The sequence below is a fragment of the Saccostrea echinata genome, unplaced genomic scaffold (assembly GCF_033153115.1).
Source record: "Saccostrea echinata isolate AGI-Se365-2 ecotype Australia unplaced genomic scaffold, CSIRO_AGI_Sech_v1 ptg000004l, whole genome shotgun sequence".
Classification (NCBI taxonomy): Eukaryota; Metazoa; Mollusca; class Bivalvia; order Ostreida; family Ostreidae; genus Saccostrea; species Saccostrea echinata.
The window spans coordinates 2,538,534-2,564,452 of record NW_026889753.1 but is presented as its reverse complement, the minus strand read 5'-3'; the positions used below and the strand labels follow the sequence as shown (position 1 = coordinate 2,564,452).

The 25,919-nt window shown below is 33.6% G+C and overlaps 1 protein-coding gene across 1 annotated transcript; it reads left to right on the top strand.

The window, feature by feature from the left end:
• On the top strand, positions 1 to 25,919 carry LOC133179000 (choline transporter-like protein 2). The gene is made up of 23 exons (XM_061313673.1): positions 1 to 297; positions 3,281 to 3,329; positions 8,142 to 8,215; positions 9,255 to 9,336; positions 15,764 to 15,851; positions 16,067 to 16,198; positions 16,561 to 16,624; positions 17,453 to 17,597; positions 17,850 to 17,933; positions 18,439 to 18,551; positions 18,817 to 18,948; positions 19,560 to 19,659; positions 20,250 to 20,342; positions 20,677 to 20,779; positions 20,884 to 20,933; positions 21,052 to 21,228; positions 22,937 to 23,065; positions 23,263 to 23,332; positions 23,485 to 23,558; positions 23,676 to 23,746; positions 24,053 to 24,144; positions 24,355 to 24,439; positions 25,097 to 25,919. Exons 1-23 carry the CDS (start codon positions 225 to 227, stop codon positions 25,222 to 25,224), a joined length of 2,208 nt encoding a protein of 735 aa, XP_061169657.1. The 5' UTR covers positions 1 to 224; the 3' UTR covers positions 25,225 to 25,919.

The window sequence follows — 25,919 nt, the reverse complement described above, 5'->3', positions numbered from 1 at the left end:
GAACAAAAAATCGTGATCACAACACCTTTTGTTGACGCTGTTGCCAATGAATGAGAAACCCCCGCTGTCACGTGACAGGTAAAGGCGCATTGTCGACGATTTCGGTTTAAAGGGGATTAAAATCTACCCATATACTTCTTTGGATCGTCTGTAAACAAGAATCTCATTTTTGAAAATAGTTTATTTATATTTCCTGGGAATACGGTGACCGTTTTGCGGGCAAAATGGGAGCGAAAGTTGGGGATGAAAAATCGGAGGATAAGGAAAAATCTTCAGATGAAAAGAAAGAATATATGGGTAAGCTTTGTAAAACTTCTAATTTTGGATTGCATTATTGGTGAGGAATGATATTGTGTTCTTTGGCATGATTTACGGTTCACTGGATTTAAATTTCAAAATCTCAAAGTGTGAACATGGTGAAAGTGGAAACTAGTTCACTTACATGTACAGAATGTAAAAGCAGACAGGGTGTGTTGATCATGTTGATTGATCGCCACTACGTAGGGTTATCAATAGGCAGGTCTATAAAGTTATTGACCAGGTGAATTTACGGTTGGATTGCAGTTTATTGTAAAATATCCTCGCACAGCCCAGTCAATATTTAATACAAGGTCGTACATTTTACAGAAAATTTCACAAAAAATCATTACCCTGGTCACTTGTGCACAGGAATTAATGAGTACAGTTCTTGCTGATATAAAACTTTGTCCACACCCATTGTTCAAATAAACATTTCTTCAGAAAATCATGATTTTGATTGTATAATTGGGAGCAATATCTTGTGTTCACTGTTATAAATCCCAATGTATCTATTCATAAAGTCATGAGGTACACATATTACATGAGAAGTCCACAGGCACTTGGGGTATGGACCCCCCCCCCCCCCTTTCCATTTTTTTTTCTTTTTAAATCTGGGGTCGAGTCACCTTTTCCCTATTTTTGTATTCTGATATGCACTGTATGTTATCAATAATGTAATGATGATACCCGAAAATACCGGGCACTTCCGTCCCAGCTGGTGCACATCAACAAAATTTACCCTAGATGCAGGTGATTTAATCGAAATATTTACAAATCGGGGGCACATAAAAATTGAATGGAAATATGAAAAGGAAGAAGAATGTATAATGAATTTATTGATGTATGCATATTCCAAGTTTTCTTATTCTTTCGATAAATACTCAGGCGAAGTTTAAGCGAGGTGAGGCAGACAATGAGAAAAGAGTTGCAAGCCTTCTCTCTTTTTATGTATCAGTCGAAAACAGTTTATTTAAAAACAGCATATAGACAAAAGAGTTACATTATTGATAATATAAAGTGCATATTAGAATATAAAAATAGGAAAAAGGTGACTCGACCCCAGATTTAAAAAGAAAAAAAAATGGAAAAGGGGGGGGGTCCATACCCCAAGTGCCTGTGGAGAAGTCAGCAGTGGTAGATGTGGGGAGAGGGGATGATCGATTCATGCATAATAATATTACATTATTTAACAAAATGATGTATATGTGTATTAAACATGTTGATCATAATCTTGGCCGATCTTGAATTTTGGAGAATTTTAATTACCTTAATTTATTACCCATTTTATTTAGGTATCATAATCCCTCCTATTTCGAATTTTGGAGAATTTTAGTTACCTTAATTTATTACCCATTTTATTTAGGTTAACAAATCTCCACCCTTCACTACCACCCCAACACCAATAGTGTTTGAGGTGAACCTTTTTTGTGTAACTGTTTAATTTATAATCTGTCAATGTTCTTATCCCCAACCGCCCTGTGTTCAAGGTTCTGGGTTGGTCACAGAGCAGCTTTGTGTTTCTATTAGCTAGTGTACATATATACTTCTGTCTTTCTTTGAACAAGGAAGTATTGCCCTCTATTTTACTAAGTTCCTCACATGCACCTATAACTACCTTACTCGTTCTTGAAGAATTCTAGAGATATTTAAATGTAATATATTGCATTTAACTGCAATACTGAGAGAAGAACCGTAAATGTGTATAACTACTAAAGAAACAGCTGATGTTTAATTTACTTAGTGAATGTCTCAGGACCCCCCCCCCCCCCACCCTTGGAATTTGCAGAGCTATTAAAAGTATAAACTTGAGCAAATTGAAAAAAAATGACTGTGGACCCCACCAACACGAAAAAGTTTTTTTTTAACATTTGGGTTATGGATTTTTGAATTTATAAAATTTTTGGGTTGGAATTGGAAATGTTTTGAACTGGGGTGGAAATCCCCCCCCCCCCCCCCCCCCCCCGGTAAAAATTCCGTTCCTGGGATGGATGCCAATCATATATTTTAGCTACATGTAGAGTAATCATAAACTGTCAGGCTTTTATTTAAAAAAAAAAAAGATCGAAAATTAAGTTTAATATGGATTAGATAATGGATTGATATTCATGGATTAATTATATTCATTGTAATTAATTAACATTCATTAGGATACCATGCATAAAGAAGCACTACTTAAAGAAGCACTACTTGCTAATCACAGTACTCTTTTATATTTATAAAGAGTACAACTGTATAGATAATTAAAGTTAGAGTCCGTCTTCTTTATTCAGTCGTGAACTTCTATTTCCATTAAAGCGCTATAATTATCATACAAGAATTGGTCATGGGTTTGTAACTGCCATGGCTCCATGAATATTCAAAATTTATTTACTTTTTGTAAAAGCCAAACAAACTGAGCTGCAGGAGCAAGTGAAAGATCTGTCTGAAAGTGACAAGACCAAAGGCAACGCGGAGAAAAATGCCTCAGAATATGCTGGTATCATTATGATCTGTAGAATTGTAAATCCATCTACATTTACCTATGAATTGTACATGTAAATCCTTAGAACATCATTTATATGGAAACACACTTGCTGTATGTCTATATTTGCTATTGTTATCTGAAATAATTTTGTTTGCCTTCCTGATGTTGTGGTATTGTAAATCTGACAATATAGTCTCCTACATCCTGCATTATCAAGTAAGGCACTGTTCATCTTAGGCAGGCATGACAGATAGTAATTTAAAAGATCTGAAAAGTTTATTGATAGGTATATTTAATAATTATATCTTTATATGTGCATGTGTGTATATAGCCATTTTTTGTCCCAGAAGAGAGGGTTCATTCCTTCATTGAATAATGTCATTGAATCTTAATATATGGTGAAAACATTTTTTTGTAAAATTAGAAAAAAAGTTTAAATTTGTTTAACAGTAAAAGCTATACATAGATAAATTCTCATTTTGCATGAATAATTATAAAATATGATTTTATCTTCAGGTGATCCCAGGAAATATGATCCAAACTTTAATGGCCCAATAAAAAACAGGTAAGAGACAAGATAGATCTAATGGTAATAAAGATTGATGTACAGGTATGAGTATTAACTACTTGTGGTGTACGTGTCTTGGTTTTGAGGCAGTTTTAAAAGTTTTAGGCTGCACTTAAATTTTTTTTTCAAATATCTTGTAGAACCTATCTAGTATAAATAAATTAAGTTCTTTTTCCCTATTTACATTGAAAATAAAGTAAATGAAACTTCATCCTAAACTCTTCATGCTTGGGTTATCAATATAATTATAAAACCACCAGTTAAAATCTGTAAGGAATCAATTTTCACGCTCAGATACTTACTAGATGCTTGGATGAAAAATCCTCAAAATGAGAGAGCAATGACAGCAACTATATATTAATGGAAAAAATGCAAAAATAGAGGAACTGTGAGCACTGAGATAACAAAATTTTTTTAAGTTTTAGGAGAAGTTGAAGATAAGAGATGGGTAACCCCAAGCGTTACAGACATAAAGATGGACTGTTAGAAACCCCTATCCCTCCACTTGAATATTTAATAATTTATGCATTTTATATGTATAATTGTAAGAATTTGAAAAATTATTTTCAAACAACAAGGTTAGTTTGTAGGTAATGTGACTTTCCAGACTAGTGGCACTTGCTAGATTTAGACTATATAAGTACTACCTGTTTTAATATTTTTTTGAAAAAAGTGTCAGGTCTTTAAATTGGTAGTAAAACTGTGTGAGTTTTTTTTAATGCAGCACCATTATACATTATTTATGATTAGGACTCTAAAATCTCACCACTATAATTCATAAAAAGTGCACAAATACAACCATAAATCACACTTCCTCTTTTTATTAGTAGTGTTTTTTTTAAATAAAAAGAGGTTTGTTAAGGAGATGAATGGCCCAGCTTTTCTCATTGAATAGTGATATTGCACAACTATATGTCTGCCCTTTGGTAGTGCAGGGCATTAGCATGGGCCTGGAAGCACAAACACTTCTGTAATAAAAGTTTTGTGACCCTCATAGTGCCTGGAAGCTTGCTGAAGATGTATACATAGTGAAAAAGAGGGAATCTCTAGGACATATTTTGGGGGAATTTCGATACTGTTGCAGTTGTCATCTTTTGTTTTCAATAAATAAGTTGTACATGTTTTATTCCTAAATGCTTTAAAATCTTGAAGACCACTTTTTAGGTCACCTGAGTCACTCAGGTGACCAATTGCTATCAGTTTTTCAATAGGCATTCATTGTTCGTCATGCTTTAACATTTGAACATTTTCAGCTTCTTCTCTGAAACTGCTCAACCAATTTTGGCTTATAGCATCTTTGGGAGAAAGGGAACAAAAATTGTGAATTTCATGGTCCCTGACCCTCTGGGGCCTGAAGGCTGGGCTGAAACCACTGAATTCATGCAGTCTTTAAGAATCTTCTTTACTCCCAGGCATCATGCAGTCAAACTGGTGGCATGATTTTAATAAGCATTGAGTCCTCTACAAAAATTGTGAAATTCTGGCCCCTGGTGCAGGGGTTCCGGGGCTAGGACGAGGATATATGGATCATATATTGAAAGTGCATTATTTCTTTGAAAATGTTCTTCTCTTCTCCTGGGTACTAAACAAACTAAGTACATAGTTATGATGAGCAAGGGTGCCTAGCTCTTCCAAAATTTTGAATTTCATTGCCCCTGGGTCAAGGGCAACGGTGCTAGGGTGGGGCTCAAATGATTAGATAGTTAAAATGCATTAATTCTTTGAAATTCTCCTCTTCTTCAGGGTATTTAGCAGATAAACTAAGTACATGTATATAGTTATGATGAGCAAGAGTGCCCCTTTCAAAATTGTGAATTTCATGGCCCCTAGGTCAGGGGTTCTGGTGTTAGGGTGGGGCTCTACTGATTATATAGTAAAATGCATTAATTCTTTGAAAATGTTTTCCTCTGCTCCTTGGTATTAAGCCGATGAACTAAGTGCTTGGTTAAGTTGAGGGAGGGTGCCTCAGGTTCAGGGGGTTCCATTGGGAGCTTATTTATAATATACTGAAAATGCATTGAAAATCTTCTCTGCTCCTGGGTATTTAGCAAACAAATAAGTACATAGTTATGATGAGCAAGGGTGCCTCTTCCAAATACTGAATTTCATGGACCCTGGGTCAAGGGTTCTGGTGTTAGGGCAGGGCTCCAATGATTATATAGCAAAAATGCTTTGAAAATCCTCTCCTTTGCCCCTGAGTATCATTCCAATGACAGTTTTTCATTAAAAACTATAAAGTAATTTGTTATTTTTAATACCCTGATGCATATATGATATATCTATCAGTTATGGAGGGATGTTAATTAGTATCAATCTATACAAAAATGGTAATAACTAATAAGTAAACTATTGATGTATTTAGTTACCGGTATATGGTATTTTTTTATATTTATATTACACTTGTATTTTGCTTATAAAGTGTGTGGAAAACTACGGCATTCTAAACACCATAACACAGACAGGGGGTCAAAAAGTTAAGGTACACATTTTATTTTGACATCACAAACGCTAAACGTGGAATTGCAACGTCATAAGCGAAAATCAAAATTCACGCTCACATTGAACAGAAGCTGTTGCAATGGCTCTTCCATTGATTGTAACTTCCCCAAAGGATAATATAGGGATTTTGAAATATAAATCACATTTGCAGTCAAGGCAAGGGGTTAAAAATGTAAATATAAGCAATTGAATCATTATTTTTTGAAAGATATCGTCTCATAATTGCAACGGTGTGTGCAAACAAATTTTCATAACATGCTAACGCACATTACTCAATTTGTTTGCACACACCATTGCAGTTATGAGACTTTATCTTTCAAAAAATAATGATTCGATACTTAATATTTGTGAGATTTAAATGTTGCTCTTATATATACACAGCTGAGTCTCAGGAACATACAGTTTCATAAAGTTAAGATGATTCTAAGTACAGCATATGTTCATTTGAACATTTTAAGAACTCCGACACAGAAATAATCCTTGTGACATTGGAAGTACTAAGAACATTATAACACAACAGTTCAGCAAGAAATTCAACTTTTCGTTAAATGGTTGGGTACATCACCGTGACAATTTAATAGCAGCCTTTAGCAGGAACATCATTTTTTGTTCCAATTAAATGCTTTCCACCCATTCAGAAACACTGCTGAAGCCAATCTTTAATTTGATAGCTGAAGACCTGAAAAACCAAATTATATGAACTATACCCGGTACTTAGAATTCGGAATGACACACTTCTTTAGTAAGTTTGGTGGCCATTTGCCATGCACTTTAAGAAAGCATTTATAAAATTATTGACCTTTTCTCAGAGATTTGAAAGAGGATCATTGGTCATTTAATTATTAATGCAGCTATATTTTTTTTTCCATTTTTGGAAGATTAAGAGCCTTTGTTCTTAAAGAAGAAAATGAATTTGATACTGATTTGAAATAATTTTGATACTACATGTAGTAGTTTGCAATTGCTTTAAAAGAAAAATAAAAAAAAATAAAATTGTACCAGCTAGTTTATATATTGTACATATTTATTGGTAATTTTTTCTTGGATAAAGATGTTTTATTAAAAGGTAAAAGAAATGAGTTTTGTAGGGTTGAAGTTAATTTTCTTAAGGACCGCCCGGGTGCCCCCCCCCCCCCCCTTCAGATATACAATTCATGTCCCATGTAAAGAGAGAGAAAGTGACCTAGCATATGTAATAAAGCTTTGTCTCAGGTGTTATTATAATATATAGTACCCAGGGCTAGAAACAATTATTTTTGTTTACTGGTCACTCGGGCTATTGCCCTAAATTTTTACTGGTCAGCTTAGTACTTTCACTGTCCCACTGGACCAGTAGATTTTAAAAAGACTGGCTCAAAACCTTAAAAATAATAATAGTAATATTTTTTTTATATTGTGATACTTAGAAGTACAACTTAACAAAACAAGAAACAGCAGAAGTTGGGACACCAACCCTGTCAAGTTAACTAGCCTGACTGTGAATGAATTTTATTATGCATAAAAAAAATGCTGACCCAAAGGGCACATGCCCTCTGCAATGTACTAGCCCATATTGAAAATTCACTGGCCCCTGACCAGCAGGCCATCAATTATTTCGAGCCCTGGTACCTATGTGTACTTCTGTAGCTTTTACCTATGCATTTTATATCCGAAACAGAAATTGAGAGAATCCTTTGGGATGCAAGGTCAATTTATTAGCATATATAAACCAAAGACAGGAATATATATATATAGAGACATTAATGTGTCAATCAGCAGTTACAATGAGTGGATATGAAGTAAAAACAATTGTTTTTTAACCCAGAAAATCCAGGGGGACAAGATAAACAAGCTGAAATGCATACCTTTATCTCATATTATGCATAGTGGTATTTGGGGGGGGGGGGGGTAGGGATCCTGTGTCCAGAAAGTACCTGTGTACTTTGATATTAAATAAGTGGTTAAGTTTCCAGGGGACAATTTAACTTGCCATTTAAGTCAACTGTTGTTGTTTTTTGCTCACACAGGGTTTCTGATTGAAATTGAATTGGTTTCAAGTCTAGGAATTTATTGGAAAAGTAATTTAACCCATCTGATGTGATAAGGAATTACTGACTGGACTTTAAATCGAATATATTGATTAAAAAGCTCAGCTAAGTAGAAAATATATCAGTTTCCCATTAAAGACATGCATTTAAATGGATTGTAAATTTTACACATACCAGTAATATCGTTGCAGCTATCTTGATCTCATATTATATTGTAAATGTATTAGCTCCATTTCACTGTGTAAGGGAAACAACTCTGTAACAATGTTAATTATTTTTACAGATCATGTACAGATATTATTTGCTGCTTATTATTTCTGATTTTCCTTGCTGGGATGGTGGTGTGTTCTGCAATAGGTAAGAGATTCATATTTTACAGGAAATAAATTTTGTATAATACATTATATTTAAGCATTGAATTCTTATTTTTGGATATCGTCGGTCCTAATTAACACACCTAGCCCTGCCGACAAATTGAATACATGTTAGCGCGTTATGATAATTTGTCAGCATGGCCAGGTGTGTTATAGGACCGATGACATCCAAAAATAAGAATTCAATGCTTATATTTACATTCTCTAATTTTCTCTGTTCATAATTCTTTATTTTGTTAACCTTTAATTAATATGAATTAAGCGCCTTTCAGAACTGGTGTTCTTAATAGACATGAGGGCCGTTTGTGACGTTGGAAAGTTAAATAATGCAAATGAACACTGCAAGGAAAAAAATTACAAATTAATTTTAAATGCACCATTGTTGTATTGTTACATTAATTTAACAGGGTAGTTGTTTTTTTTTTTAATTAAATTGAGTCAAAACAATATACATTTTGGTGTTCCTAGAATATTGAAAATGCATACAATTCCTACTGTGTATTCTACCACATGATGACAAGGTTTCGCATGTGTTGTAGAGATTTGAATGTCGTGGATTACTAGTGGATTTCATAAGGAAAATTACACTGAATGTAAATATTTTATTATGGAGGTACAGAATATAGTCATGGTGAAGCCATGAGTGTTAATACTTGTATATTTTTGCTCTGCTGGTCAAAGACCAGCTTGGGTTAAGCATGGCAAGATGTCTTTTGTTCATCTGTTTGTCTGTGTCGCCTTCTCTGTCAAAATTGAGAAACTGTTATTCTATTGATGCAAAATTCAAGAAAAAATTGTACAACTTTTTAAACTATTTTAAATTCAAACCAGAGAGCTGCAGTCTATTATTAAGTTTTCTGATTGAAATTATGCTACCAGTGTATTCTAAATCATTAGATTGTCAAACATTTCTCTTTCCATAGAAAAAAAAGTAATGCTTCTCTATGTCAGAATTTAATTTCTCTATTTTTCATTTTGAATGAACAAATATATCCAAATTCTTTTATGCATATTATTTGTAGGATATGCCAGAGGAAATCCTTATAAACTCCTATATCCTACTGACTCTTCAGGAAATATATGTGGATATGATACTGGATATACGTGAGTACATTATGAAATGAACTGTTCACATATCTAAGACTGTATTCAGTGCTGATATTGATGATATCGACTATATCATGTCAATATCATGCTGATATTGACCCTGATCAATACTATAACATTGGTAATTCTGGATACCACATGTAAGACTGAGTCTATGTAGATATTGACAATATCATGATGGTATCTGATCGATATCCTGATCAGTAAATTTTTTTTAGCTTTTACCTGAGCTGAAAGCTCAAGTGAGCTTTTCTGATCACATTTTGTCTGCCATCTGTCTGTCTATCCATCTGTCTGTCCGTCTGTAAACTTCTCACATTTTCGACTTCTTCTCAAGAACCTCTGGGCCAATTTCAACCAAACTTGCCACAAAGCATCCATGGGTAAAAAAAGGGATTCAAGTTTCTTCAAATGAAGGGCCATGCTCTCTTTCTAAGGGAGATAATTAAGAATTGGTGAAAATTTGGTGTCCTCTTTAAAAAATCTTCTTCTCAAGAGCCATTGGGCCAGAAAATTTAAAACTTGTGTGAAACCTTCATTACATAGTGTTGATTCAAATCATGACCCCCGGTGGAAGGGTGGGGTGCTATGGGGTATCAAAGTTTTACATAGGAATATATAGGAAATCTTCTTCTCAAGAACAACAAATCAGTGATTAGTCATATTGATGTGGAAGCATCCCCAGAAAGTGTAGATTCAAGTTTATTCAAATCATGACCCCTGGGGGTAGGGTGGGGCCACAGTGGGGGATCTAAGTTTTACATAGGTATATATAGGAAAAATCTTCAGAAATCTTCTCCTCATGAACAATAAAGTCATGATTAGTCATATTGATATGGAACCATCCTCAGGTAATGTAGATTCAAGTTTGTTCAAATCATGACCCCAGGGGGTAGAGTGGGGCCACAGTGGGGGATCAAAGATTTACAATGGAATATATAGGACAAATCTTTAAAAATCTTCTTGTCAAGAACATCAAAGCCACAATTAGTCATATTGATAAGGAATCATCCTCAGTTTGTGTAGATTAAAGTTTGTTGAAAACATGACCCCCCGGGTGTAGGGTGGGGCCGCAATGGGAGATCAAAGTTTTACAATGGAATATATTGGAAAAATCTTTAAAAATCTTCTTCTCAAGAACAACAAGGCCACAATTAGTCATATTGATATGGAATCATCCATAGGTAGTGTATATAGTAGATTCAAGTTTGTTCAAATCTTGACCCCTGGGTGTAGGGTGGGGCCACAATGGGGGATCAAACTTTTACAATGGAATATATAGGGAAATTTTTTTAAAAATCTTCTCAAGAACAAGAAAGCCATGATTAGTCATATTGACATGGAATCATCCCCAGGTAGTGTAGATTCAAGTTTGTTCAAATCATGACACCCCCCCCCCCCCCCCCCCCAGGGTAGGGTGGCAGACATCTTTTAATTCTGTTTTCAAGAACAGCAAAGCCACGATTAGTCATATGAATATAGAAGCATCCTCAGATAGTCAGATTCTATTTCATTCAAAACATGGCACCTGGGGGTAGGGTGTGGCTAGACCAGGTGATCAAAGCTTTACATGTGAATATATAGGAGAAGAAATCTGCTGATGAAGAACAGCAGGGCCATATTGACTCAGGTGAGTGTTGTGGCCCATGGTCCTCTTAGTTTAAGCTATGTGTGGCATATATGATTTAAAAAAGCAATAATATGAAATTTGAGTGTAGGTATACTTGATATATGTGTGTAGGTATACATGATATATGTTATGTACATTCAAATTAAAATTTTCACCGATTCTGAACTCAAACAACCTTACATTTTTTTTTTTAGTTAAAATGACTTTAAACTTTGTTGTAATTGTGTTGAATATTAAAATAAGATCCATCACGTGCATGACTGTTGGAAAAAAAATCAACACTAAAGCCATGATGAAAGAAGAGGTATAAATATACATAATAATAATGTTAATATAACAAATATACATGATTATGTTAATACATGTATAACATCATTTTCTCTTTACAACTTGCCATGTCTGCCTTAATGTCTTCTTCGCTACTAACCAGTGGTTGAGCACACAATTGAATATCGTAGCGATATTGACACTATGAAAAACGTCAAAAATTGATTGTACTTAAGTAACTCACATATTAAAATCACAATATTAAGGAGGTTGGATCCTGCCATCAAAAGTAATGAGAATTTTTTATCAAGTATATTTTTAGAATTTATACACATAGCTTAATTAAAATTCAAAACAAAAAATGGGGGTCAATGCGCTTCTTTTGGCGCTACAGAGCATTTAGTTTGACCTTTTTGCACTGTAAATATGTCTTACACATAAATCAATTTTTAAAGTTTTCCTCCAATATTTTTTATTCAAATAAATTATGGGAACAAACACAGCCTTATTTCATCTTGAATAGACACATTAAAATTTGTGACAACGAAAAAAATTTTAAATTATTCTGCATGTTAATTTATTTGACCTTTTTGCACTCAAAAAATTTCATTTTTCTGGCATTAAAAATTTAACAAGCAAAAAAATCATTTGAAAGTAATGACATTTTACTGAATTTAAGAATAATGGTTAAAGGCATCTTATATATTCAGAAAAGAAAATAAAGGTGGGAGCCTGTGATGTTAATTTTTAGATAAATACTAAAATAGTGCTAATTTTAAGCTTAAAATAGAGATATTTTTTCTTGATTTACACAATATATTTGCTATATTTATGAAATATGATGATAGAATTCATGACGGTTTATTTGATATATAATATAGGACTAGTATAAAACAGTTACAGTCCCTGAAACGTTCTACTTTCCCACTTGAACGGTGAGCGAACGCTGAACGAATGCAGAGCGAACGGTGAGTGAACGATGTGTGAACGCTGAACGCAACTTGGTGAACGATGTGTGAACGCTGAACGGTGAGCGAACGCAGAACGCGAACAGAGCGCAAACGCGAACGCAAAGTGAACGGTGAACGAACGGTGAACGCAAGATGAACGATATATTCGGAATGCCTCTGATCTTTTCCTTGCATTGAAACTATTTTATTGTATTATAATGTCAGGTGCCAAAAAAATAAATAAAATAAATAATAAATAAGTAAACCAATAAATGAATGAATAAATAAGTCAATAAAATAAATTCTCCAAAATTGTCCTAAGAAAGACGATGCATGCACATTAAGTTTTTAATCACACGATTTTTATCGCATTAAAACATTGCAATTGTTGCCGAACGCTGAAGTATAAAGAAATCAGAGAAAACTTCTGACTTATAGAATGAATTAAAGCGGTTGTAACATCCATTCATATATCCCCGTGTCAGGGCGATTTCGTGTAAAGTAATGAAAAAAATTCATTACAAAGGTCAGTGGACGTTTTGCATTTATACACTCGTATTTTAAATTTTTAATACAATAATATAATGAATTATTATTTGTCATGATGATTTATTGAGCTGACTTCTACACGTATATGTACATGTAGATGGCCGTGGTTATACTCGGACAAGATAATACAAAGATACATGTTCATATTATTTGTTATAAATTCAATTTTCAGAACTTGATATTTAAGTAATATGCTGTTATAGTTTTTATTAAACAGACAAATGAGAGAGAGAGAGAGAGAGAGAGAGAAATATTCCGTTTTAGCCCCCCCCCCTCCTTTCAGGCTTCACTAAATGTTTGTACCTATATGAAACAAAAACTCTGAAATTTTTTTCTAAATATATCAGACAGTGAAAGTAACTTTTTTTCTTTTTTATCAACAAATCATATCCATTTGTTTGACAGTCATACTCGTTTTTATTTTCCTGCTTCAAGTTCACACGAAGTCCACGTGCTCGTCCTGTCAATCAAAGTCATTCGACACTGTGCAGGTGTGAAAGTTTCGTCACATCAAAGATGAAGTGCGAGTATTTCCAACAAGTTATAACATCTATTTTTATCATTTCTAGATTTGATCCAAACATTTGAATAATAAATGAACAAAATACATTGGGCATTAACACTTGAATTTGAAACATACTCTCTGCCAATTTCAAATACCAACGCCGACATGTGTACATTTTGAACTACTATTGTTTGGTGACTTTTTTAGATGCATGTTTGTTTTGAGACTGAAATTTTTGTTCTAAAAAAGACCTTAATTTTTAAAAAAAAAAAAAAAAAAAGTTAATTAAAATATTCTGGAAATACAGTACTGACTAAGTAACCAATCTAAGGGGAAAAGGGGGGGGGGGGTATTAATCATATTGAATGGCAAACATATAAAGTTACGGTGAAGAAAGAATTTTTTTTTCTTAAACTATAGACTTTACATATTATAGTAGAGAAATTCTGTACTGCAGTACATTTCAAATAAATATTTCCTTTAACAACACTATCAATTTAATTCACTCCAAAGAGAATAAATTAAGAGGATATCCGCAGTACTATGTATAACTCTCAGAACTAGTTCTATCATATTTATTTTCCAGAGTAATTTAATAAATAACTTAACAGCTAAGTTAGAATAATAAAAATATATATCGTAGATATTTTTCAACATGAAATAATGATTCTTCAAACACGATATGTTAGTTATTAAATTAAAAAACCTGTAATTCCTTCCCTACAAAAAGATAAGTCCTTTCACTTCGGAGTTCCGAATGACAATGAAAACTGAACGATAGGTGAACGCTGAACGCAAGGTGAACGCAAAGTGAACGGAACGAAGAGCGAACGCTGAACGCGTTGTGAACGGTGTACGCAAAACTGTGAAGGGAGAGCGAACGGTGAACGCACGCTGAACGAACGGTGAACGCACGCTGAACGAACGGTGAGCGAACGAAAAAATGGGAAAGTAGAACGTTTCAGGGACTGTAACTGCACGAAATAACTCTGTGTGCAGGCTGCATGGAAAAATAGGAATCCAAACTTAACATACTTTAAATACTTAGAAAGAGAAAAAATGATCATTTTCTTCTAAAAAACCTTCCGCCACAAAATGTAGTTCCTCACTTAATGCTTTTAGTATGGAATTTAATCATGGAGTTTTAACTGAATATAGTTTAATTGGCATTGTAGAATCCAAATTTATTGTAAGAATTAAAACTTTATGCAGAATTTTTGAAATATAGGTTAAGATATAAATCTGCTCAAAAGCTCAGGAGCAAACCTCGTTAAGGACAGTAACATCAATTCATTGAACAATCATGATTTAATATCGATACAGTATCATAGATACATGTATCAAAGATATGGACCATAAGGAAAACTTCGTTAACAGAAATTATTCTATTATACACATAAGTATAAAGAAACATAAAAGCAAATTAAACTATAACTATAGAGTATTCCAAGGGATGCATGTGGTGCCTGCATTTTAGCTTCATTAAAGATGTAAATAAATCTAAGAGTGGTCAGCTATTTATTAACTACTAGCATTATAGTTCATGTTAAAAAAAATTAAAATCCTCGTATAGTATAAGACTGTGATAGAATCTGACAATTTTCAAAGAAAATATGGTTCCCTAACCCTCAAATGAATAGCTAATTTAAAATTATTAAAAATAATTTATCATTTTATTAGTATACATGTTTACAACGATCCTCCAAAAGAGATTTCAGTCTGTCTTTGTCAGTTTACACTATCCAATGTGGAATACGGATCCCAATGTATTTTCAAAGTATTTAAATATAAGTTAGGGTGGTAACTGCATATCATACAGTTTCGAAGTACAACTGTATCATGAGTCCGTAAAAATGCTAATTATCAAAACCCTGCCTCTCAAAATTCAAAAAACTTTGCCAAATATCGGCAGTATGAACTATTTTGAAAAGTAGGTTATGGCTCAAGGGTCATGAGGTCAGTAACCATGGTAATTTATAAAAGCCATAGTGCCAAGCAATATATGTGCAAAATATCAAATCCATACCTCTTACAGTTCTTGATATATGAGGTGTGACAGACAGACAGACACCGGGTAAAGTGATCCCTAAGTGTCGCTCTGCTCTGCAGGCGACACAAAAATGTAATCTGTTGATATCCTAACTACATCAGGGTTGGACATAACTCACTGCGGAGCTATTGCTTGCATGGCCAAAAAATAAACCTTTACTAGGCTGCAATATATTTGTGCATCATGGATCAAGATCAATGTTTAGTCCTTAAGGTAGAGTGCTTGCTATTTTTAAAAAATGCTTTCAGCAGCATATATAGGTTATATAAGTAGTTTTATAGTACATTTATGTGTAATACCTGATTTTAAAGTCTTGTCAAAACTGTAATCCTTTATTCTCTTAAAGAAAAGATTTTCATTGATGTTTGAAGTTTTACTCCATACAGGTGATCAACTAACTGTGTAACTAATAATAACAAATTTACTCATGGGAATGATGAAATAGGTTTGACTGTGTTTTTCTCTTTTTTCAGAGACAAGCCTTATTTGGTGTACTTCGACATGTTGAAATGCGCAAAGTCCGGATCAGCTGTTATTATCACGGGATGTTCTACACCACAGGTTAAGTTTATTATAAATGTCATCATTATATACTATAAAAGTACTTTTTTCCAAGGGGTCACAATTCAGCAGAATCATAATTTCTGTTTAATCTGTGGATAGAAAAATTACTTTCATTTCTAAGATTGCCACTCTATGCTTTGAATATACTTCAAGTATGCTGCGACAAAGTTCTTTGTTGATGTATGAATTCTATGATTGAAGTCCATTTACAGGTTTGTGTGAAGACTTGCCCATCAACATACTGGTACTATCTATATCAGGTGGCACTGGAGACAGCTACCACTAAAACTGTGGCAGACAGAGCCACAGACATGATCTGTAAGGGGGGAACCGATACCTCTGTGGTAAGCGGCAGCACATTTAAAACTGTTTTCCGATTGAACAATCTATTATGGGATAATAAAATACAATAAAAGAGCAGCACGATTGTTCTGCATCACTTGTTTAGACAGTACTATGTACTCCATCCAGGAATCACACTTTGAATCAATTTTTGTCCTGTTTTAAAATAAGTGTTGAAAGAGAGATAACTCTGTTCATTCAAAACTATTCTGAATTATTAACGATAAGGATCGAGAAACAAAAATAATATTGTACAAAGATTTCCCTGTAAATCTCCAGTACCTCCACTGTGATTTAGATGCAAACATTGAATTAATGAGAACCATACAACATTTATTAATTTTCACTCTTTTTAAAATTTTAGGGCACTATCCAGAATCTGGTTGACACAAAAGCATGTGCTCCATATTATGTCAAATCAACTCCAGGTAAGGTAGACAATGTTTGCTGAACTTGCTAAAAATCTCAAAACTTTTTATATCAACATGCAGTTTTGATATCATAAGCTACAAAAATGTCTGGTCTGATCTGATCAAGGTTAACCTGAAATGGTCTGAAAAGTTGTCTATAAATAGTGCAGAGCCAATGATTCCTGTTAGTTCAGGAGCATGAAAAAAGGGCCAAAAAACTGGTTAAGGGAACGAAGGATTTATCTCTCTCTTGGTCAAGAAATTCAGTATCCCACAGATTCACTTATACCATTCCCTTCATCAATTTAAATTGAATTTTGCAAGACTTACAGAAGAAATTTATGATGAATTTCAAACTCGGGATACCACTCTAATTCAAAGCAGTATACAAGGCTGTCGCCAAGGGGTGTGGGTTGGTGCTATCGATCACCCCCCTCCCCCCTCCCAGCAAAGAAAAAAATGACCCCAAGTGCTGAGTAAAAGCCCTTTACTGGTATATGGTTACTCCTCATAAGAGTGATATACCCTGTAATCTTGTAAAGAACATTAAGCCACAACAATCAATTAATTCAGTGTTTGAAAATGATGTTCACAATGCACAGAAATCACCCCAAATGGTACCCATTTAAAAAAAATTTTCTTGCTTCTGGTAGGGGATACCCCTCCCAATCCCTCCATGCACCTCCTCCCCCTTTCAGAATCTTCTTGACGATGGCCTTGGTATAGCAAATTTATTTTTTATTTCATTTAAAACTTAAAAAGAGAATTAACACCCTGTTATCAAACAAACCATATATTGAATCTTCATAGGATTATTTAGAGCAATTGTAAATTTGTAATTTTCAGTGGTTGGCCGCTGTATCCCGTCGTTTTTCCTGGAGATAACAGACTGGGCACAGAACCTTGTTGTTACTGCGTCAGGTACAGACTACAATCTGACCAACACTGACGGGGAAGGAATCACAGGAAATGCCATGAATGAGGCTAGCTAGTAAGTATATTCTGCAGGAATCTCGATCATGAGTGGGGTGAGCCACTGAGAATGTATATTGATTCCTTGTGAATGAGCCAAGTGAGCAAGTATATTCTGCAGGAATATCTCTTGAGTGAGATGAGCTAGTGAGTAGTCATGCTATCATTAAGAGAGTATGGTTTTCTATGTATAGGGTTATCAAACATTGAAGTGAAATCAGTGCATCAGTTTGTTTCAATGATTGTAATAATGTGGTGTCTCGTCTTTCAGTTGGCTGGCTCAGTTCATGTCTGCTAGTGAAGTGGTGGAGAGGATCTACAAGGATGTGGTAGCCTCGTGGTGGCTGTTGTTAGTGTGAGTATCTTTACAGTGCTACCCTGTAAAATCTTTTTAAGTGAGAATAACCTGCAATCTGCACACTAAGATTAATTTTTTCTTTTGGAGAAAAAGGCTGTTCTTTAACAGAAAAATGGAAATAAAAATTAATTTCCAGCAACTAAAGCTCACTTTTGAAATAAGTGATTAATAAAACATAATGTGAAATTATTTTTAAAAGTTAACAGGGATTTTTGTTGAAAATTAGAGCTATCTCTCTTAGTAGATCAAGGGTCACTGCTCATAAGAACAAATTTGTACCCTAAAACTTGAGGATTTCAAAGTGTAAGCACTTGAAAGGCCTCAGATACTAGGTTAAGTCAATTTGTATCTACAGCTTAATAGAACTCACATTTTCATCTCATTAATGATCAATTCCGCAAAGGAGTGATGCTTTTTTGGGAGGTTGGAGGGATGGGGTATGATCTAAGAGTAAATGGAGTACCTTACAATGAACTTTACAATTTGTGTATACCTCTTAAAGGTTTTTGGGGGCAGCCATGGTGACATGTTTTATTTGGATTGTCCTGATGCGATGGCTGACTGGTATAATTGTTTGGTTCACAATCTTTGCTGTATTAGCAGTTCTGTCATATGGTGAGTTATTTTATTTTGTTTCACTGAAATAAAACTGTAATTACTCATATGTATTTGTCTGGAAAATAGGTACAGTAAATTTTTCATTTTTAAAAATATTTTTTTCTTTAAAAATATTGATCAATCATGGACCAAGATTTTCTTTATACAGCTTTTAGAAAGCTGTCATCCATTTCTAATTCATGTATGTTTTGCACTTTATGGCTTTTAGGAGAATTTGTTTTGATACAGAATTTCTAACTTTGATCTTCTTTTATCTTTGTAGCTTGCTACTACAGCTATACTCAGTACTTTGATCTGAAAACCAAAAATGTGACCGGGGAATGGGGATACTCTGAGGCATTTGCATTGAACTTCAGTTACTACCTACAGCTTAAAGAAACGTGGCTGGCATTTGGTATGGATAAAATTATAAGAAAATACAGTAAAACACTGTTACATATACAGTAAAACATGGTTACATATACAGTAAAACATGGTTACACCAAGCATTTAATATAATGAATTCATGGTTAAAGCAAAGTGGTAACATTACCTGTAGCTCTAAATCATATTATGAACATAGTGGATATAACTAAATTACTGTATAGCGGGTTTTCTTGGCGGGTGTAAAATTTGACGTTTTGCTTACTCAAAGGCATGCCAATAATTTTGGCATAATTAATTTTAGTTGACACAGGGTTCAAACACTTTGCAAAAGAACATTAAGAAAAATATCGAATATTTTAGTGATCAAAACTTTAGCGGGCTACTACCAAAACGTGAAAATAAGTCAAAATTAGCAGCCGCTAAAATAACCAGTTATGCAGTACATCATTACGAATCCAAATTGTTCATCCTTGGCTTTTTGCTATATGTGTATTTTACTGTTATAAACTTAATCTAGAATATTACAATTTTTTTGTCCTCTTTAAAAGTTATGTCTTTAATCTTTGTGAAAATATGAGATCTGTGATTATGCAGTCACTAAATTTTGGTGAATATTGACTCATTCTTTTTGATTTTCAGCTTGTGGAACAGCCACATTTCTGTCCATATTTGTTTTGCTGCTGATTTTCCTCCTCAATAGAATTTGTATCGCTATTGAGCTCATTAAAGAGGGTAGCAGGTAAGTTGTACACAGAATCGAGAATTAATACCCAGCTCAAACCAATTTCATTTGGTTCATAAATACTAAATATAATGAAAAAAATGATACATAAAGATTTAGAAACAAACAAAACTTAGCTTTATATTATATTCTGATAACCTCTATCGTTAATAATATCATGATCGAGGCAAGGAAATGCAACATACACTCTGAAATTCTGTTAACAGTAATAATTTTTTTGCTTGGTACCAAAGGTTTAACTGTATCTATAAATGTCATTATACACAGTTTAATTCACTTCTTTTTTTAAGGTAAAAAAATACAACAAAATTTTAACCAAATTTATCATAATGACAAGAGTTATGCCCCTTTTCTATACGGATAGTTTTTTTTTCCCCATAGAAAATTTATGTAGCCCAAAATAATGCTTTCCCCTTATTTGATTTTGTTAGATTCTTACCACATTTTTTTCTACATTCTAGAGTTTATTTATATAAAAAAAAATCTGTAACAATTACCGGGTAGTTTGACATTTGATAATAAATTTAGTGGACTACATTGCAGTGATGTCTGACTCAACTTTCATATGATTATTTTCAATTTTTCAGAGCCATTGGGAACATGATTTTTACTTTAATATGGCCAGTCTTTCCATTCTTCCTTCAGCTTATTGTTGTTGGGTACTTTGGTTTCAGCTCTGTGTATCCTTTTGATGTCAACATAGCTAATCTTGAACTTATAAGTAAATACAGTCGAACTTCGGCATCTTGAACACTGATATCTCAAATACCATGGATATGTCAAAGTGATTTGGAAGTCCCAATCCCTTATTCCTGAAGTATTATATCCTGGATATCTCAAACCCTTGGATATCTCGAAGTATTTTCTCGGTCCCATTGGGTTTGAGATAACGAGGTTTGACTGTATGTTGAATAATTGCAGACCTTATTGACTGATGTATTATAAGACCTCTTAATGCAAGTTTATAAATGAAACAATAAGTAATTACGAAGAATTTTCTTAACCCAACACAAGATACATTGCCTCTATTGGAGACCAGAAGTACTACACAAATGGTACTAACACAACAGATGACGGTATTAACTATTACCTCTCCAGGATTCCTTGTGAACCTGATGTAAGTCCCTCCTCACCCAAACCTACTTCTTATCTCTGTGACATTTATTTTAATTTCATTTATTTATTAGATTTGAGGTATTAACATTTTTTTAACCATTACAGGGCACAACTCAAGGGTCCTATTGTGATTTTGTGAAATATGGTGGAACAGAGTGAGTATATATAATTTTGATGTTTAATTTGTGCAGTTCTGTTCACTAGCTATTATTGTGATAATTAACTCCTGACTAGTCAAAAAGAAATAATATTTGTCTACCTCCCTCTTTTCAGGTATATAGTGACAATGCAGGTTTTCATGCTGTTTATGTTTTTCTGGACTATGAACTTTGTGGTTGCTATGGGACAGATGGTATTGGCAGGAGCTTTTGCCTCGTATTACTGGGCATTCGAGAAGCCGAAAGATATCCCAGCATTCCCCTTGTCTGCCTCGCTGTGGAGAACATTTAGGTGAGTTACATGTATATACAGAATTATACAACTATATAAGAGAAAAATATGTTTCATACTTTCATTTAATTTAATCAATTAAAGCCTTTCATCATTAATTTTTGTACATTCTGCCTCATTATGCTTTATTATCATTGCAAAAGCAGTCTTTGTCTCCATCAATATTTTTTTAACTATCAACAACTATAATCAATGTCAAGAGAGTGTTGATAAAAGTTGAGGGGTTTTTGCCCCTGATTTTGAAGATCAGGTGGATATAATTATTGGGAGTGTTTTGTATTTCATGTCTGTTTTTATATATTCGCAAGATTTCAATCTTTGCAACAACTTCTGACTTGAGGACCCTCTGTACACTAAAGGAAAAGATTTTTTGGACATTGAGAAAATTATTATTTGTAAAGGTGTAAATATTGAGCTTATCTATCACATTTTCAACATAGGGTACCTTGTATTTACCCTGAGGCAAAATGTTTAAAGACAATGAAGTACTGATGAACAGAAATCACTGCTGTTTCAGGGTTCTCACTAGGATTTTGCTAACTTGAGTCCCAGGACTCAAGATTTCTGAGAAGGTTGCGTCCCAGCTAAATTTGATGCGTCCCAGAAAAATTATGTCGAGTCCCAACTAAATTATTGCAGTATCCTTCTATCCAAACATCAATAAAAATCTTTATCATTTAATCAGTTTGTTTATGCAATATTAACATATTCAAGTATGTAAACTGGTAATGCATTCAAGCCATATTCTAAAATACACGCGTAATCAATTGCCATACAAATAACTTGGTGTTTATAAAGCTAAAATTAACTGTTGCATAATCAATTAGTACCCAGAAGTTGCCTGTATACAATCACAGGTGTCATGTGCAATGAGGCGTAACTAATCCTGTCGATAGTCTGCACTGGGTGAAATTCACGAGATAATCAAGCCGCATTGTGTATACAAGCAGTAATTATGGTTTCTACACGTAGATAACACTCAAGATTCAAAAGTGTTTTTTTAAAAAAAAAAAAAAAAAAAAAGCTGCAGTGTGTTTACAGCTGTCGGAGTTTGGCATGCAACACTATTAGGCCTATGACTACAGACTAATAAACATGAACTATCTTATGATCAATCCCTGTTTAAAAAAAAAAAAAGAGAAATAAGTACAAGAAAAGTTGTTTCTTGGATAAACTTTATGATAGTTACTGGAAGGTTTCAATTAAATAATTCTTTGACAAATCCTAAATCAGAATTCCCCGTTTTCGAAACCACCCGAATTTTCTCGCTAACGAGGACGCGTCCGATCACGAGTCCGCGGACACATCGTTTTTAAAAACCTTGCGTCCCAAGTAATTTTGCTGCGTCTAGGACGCAGATTCTTGCGTTAATGAGAACCCTGCTGTTTACTTAAGTGGGCAAAATATCTGCAAATGAAGTGTTCAATCTATTCATCTACATCTGTTAAAATGTTTTGAATGCTTGAATTGATCACAAATGAAGTACATGTAATAAACTGTATCTTTCAATTTACCTTATGCAAGATGAATTTAAGGGGCAGTTTACTCTGTGTACAAAAATACCTTAAAATCAGAACTTTGTAGTGTGCAGTGTATAGAGGGTTCTTAAACAAAATATTATAAATTCAGTAAAGAACAAGATCTGTTTGACAAATAACTACTACATTTAGTATGCAGGTTAAGTGTATCATGATTATTCTTGTTTCAGATACCATTTTGGATCCTTGGCATTTGGATCTTTAATTATAGCCATAATCCAGATGATAAGGGTTGGGTTGGAATATCTGGACCATAAGCTCAAAGGCTCTGAAAATGCAGTGGCAAAATTCCTCTTAAAGTAAGAAACTTAATTGTCCAACAAAATTATTAAGTATGTTGCCCCGATGGGTTATTCACTTGCTGCTAAACTACATTTCCATGTAGATACTTAACCTTTATACATATGTACAGTAACTGTCACTGGTACTATATTATTTTTACATAAATTAGGGCATTGAACATTTAATAGACTGATCTGGAATTTTTTAAATACAGGATCCTGAAATGTTGTTTCTGGTGTTTGGAGAAATTCATGAGATTTTTGAACAGAAATGCCTACATTTTGGTATGTTTATAGAGAATTAAAGAAATAAAAAGTGTTTAATCTAAAATTTTCTTGTTTTTAAGGGAATAAAATAAAGTTTGATTTTATCTGGTATTTCAAAGCATTTTGATGATACTAAGGTATTATAAATAAATTTCTTTTCAAATTGACAGATTGCAGTATATGGCAAAAATTTCTGCACATCTGCCAAAGATGCCTTTTTCCTTATTCTACGAAATATTGTAAGGTATGGTACAATGCTACATGTAGATTCTAATATATGTCATACATATCAAGGAAAAGCTACTTAAGAAAGAAATTACTGCCACCGGATGACATCATCAACACACTGTTTTGTTTACAGGGTTGTTGTGTTGGACAAAATTACAGATTATGTTTTGTTCCTAAGTAAACTACTAGTAACAGCATCTGTAGGTAAGAACAGTCTAACTTAATTAAAGCTCTTTTTGGGGGGTGGGATGGGGGTGGGGTTTAAACTTTGCATCTGACTGCTTCAAATAAATAACATTAAGAATTTTAAGTTACATGTAATTTTTTTATCTGCAAAACACAGTGAGTATCCATTGTTGATTGAAGAAACACTCAATTTTGAATTCACTATTAAAAGAGTATAACTTTGATGTTAAAAATCTTTAACAGAGTATAACAGTGTTATTTCTATGCTTGGCAAGTCTTATATAAAAGCTTACTGTATTTTGTCCTCTATCTCCTCTACTGTAGGTGTGGCTGCATACTACTGGTTCCAAGGAAAAATTACCTACTTTTCTGAATATGTTCCTACAGATATAAATTATTATATCACACCTGTAATTGTAAGTATACAAACACATGTTTCAGTGAAGCTTTGTTTTCTTAACAAATAAACTTCCCCTTCCTTCCATCATCATCAGTTTTTTTTTTTCATCATCACCATTTAGGCCTATCATCATCATCATCATCCTCTTTTTACCATTGTCAAAACTGCTGTTAAATCATCATGATCTTCAGTAAAATAAACCAGTTATTTTTCCTGTATATTTCAGCTGGTAATTATAGGGACCTATGTCATCTGTTGCTGTTTCTTCAGTGTATATGAAATGGCTGTAGACACACTCTTCCTGTGTTTCTGTAAGTATAAAAAAAGATCTGAGTTCTGTATGTGAACTTGTCTCTAAACAGCATTCATATGTTAGTTCTATTTCTGCTGACTGTATACATGTAGCTAGTGCATTAAAAATGATGACTGAATGTGTTGAATTGACATACTATAAGTGTATACATGGACAGTGCTAATTTTTGACTTTTTTTTCTGATTCATCCATTATTTTATGGAAAAAGTAGAGTATATACTACAGTAGTTGTGTTTATGATTCTCAAGGAAGATCTAAGTTACAGGGTTGCAAATAACATTAAAACGTGGGCCCCCAACTTTACAAGTTTTACTAGCCCACATTAACATTTTGGGGCCTATATGATTTTCTAACCACTTCTTAAAAAAAAAAATCTCGATATTTGCATATCATAAAATTTCTAAGAGGTAATCTGTGCTGTCCACAGTCTTTCATTTTCCTGTGGATTTTTGACCATGGTCAGTTCCTGAAAAGTTTCAATAAAATTCTTAGTTGCCATAACACATCCTCAAGACCTGGCCCACAGACAAAATTGTTCACATTTGCGAGTGGTTATTTGTAACCCTGAGTTAAACATGTTTTAAAAATCTAAGAATTAGGTAAATAGAATCTCCGTTTGCCCTCTATAAGCAGTTATTCTTTGGTTATTTCACAGTGGAGGACCTTGAAATGAATGACGGATCTGCAGAGAAACCTTACTTCATGAGTAAAGGTCTAATGAACATTCTGGGCAAGAAGAACCTCAAACCCGGGGAGAAGAAGAAATGCTGTGGGTGCTGCTAGGACCCTGCTTTTCCTGACCAATCATTCTCAGTGAACATTTCATTATAAGGAGCAGATTATTGACATTATCTTGTTATTGTTGGTTATTTGAGATTATTATTTGATGTTATTAATTCACTCACAACACGGTTGGGGGTGATGTATAGTAACCTGACTGAGGTTGTGACAGTACAGACATGTTTCATTGTTCATTTGAATCATGATGTACACACTTTTCAGTTCCTAATAAGATGCTACATACTTATTCTAGATGTGTCATTTGTTCAAAGTAAAAAGACAGAGTTGTGACTAAATTTCAGGGATATTTGTTAGACAATCAAAGAAAAAATTGTTAAACTTTTTTTTTTACTTAAAAGTGAATCAAGGTGATGAAATGTTGGCATATTTTGTCATTACTTTTAAACTGTATATTTTTTCCTGGAAAATGATTAGGTGTCTGTGCACGTCTTGTGTAAATTATACCATGATAATTAATTGTGTTAAAATGTGCTGGGAGTATGCTTGCTTTTATTATCTGTGATACTGATATTTGACACGTTATCATTTTTGGTTTTTTAAAAATGTTTTCATTCATTGATTTACTTATTGTATATCATTCCAATATACTTTTATTTTTAACAAAATATATGCATTTTACAAAAAAAAATCCATTTTTAATATCTCTACATCCCACTTTTCTCTTTAATGCTGGAATA

Excerpts from the sequence above, each read along its gene's own strand:
- LOC133179000 (XM_061313673.1), top strand. The coding sequence starts at position 225 with ATGGGAGCGAAAGTTGGGGATGAAAAATCGGAGGATAAGGAAAAATCT. Across the intron at positions 9,337-15,763 it reads GGATATGATACTGGATATAC|AGACAAGCCTTATTTGGTGT; the intron begins GTGAGTACATTA and ends CTCTTTTTTCAG. Across the intron at positions 19,660-20,249 it reads CTCATTAAAGAGGGTAGCAG|AGCCATTGGGAACATGATTT; the intron begins GTAAGTTGTACA and ends TCAATTTTTCAG.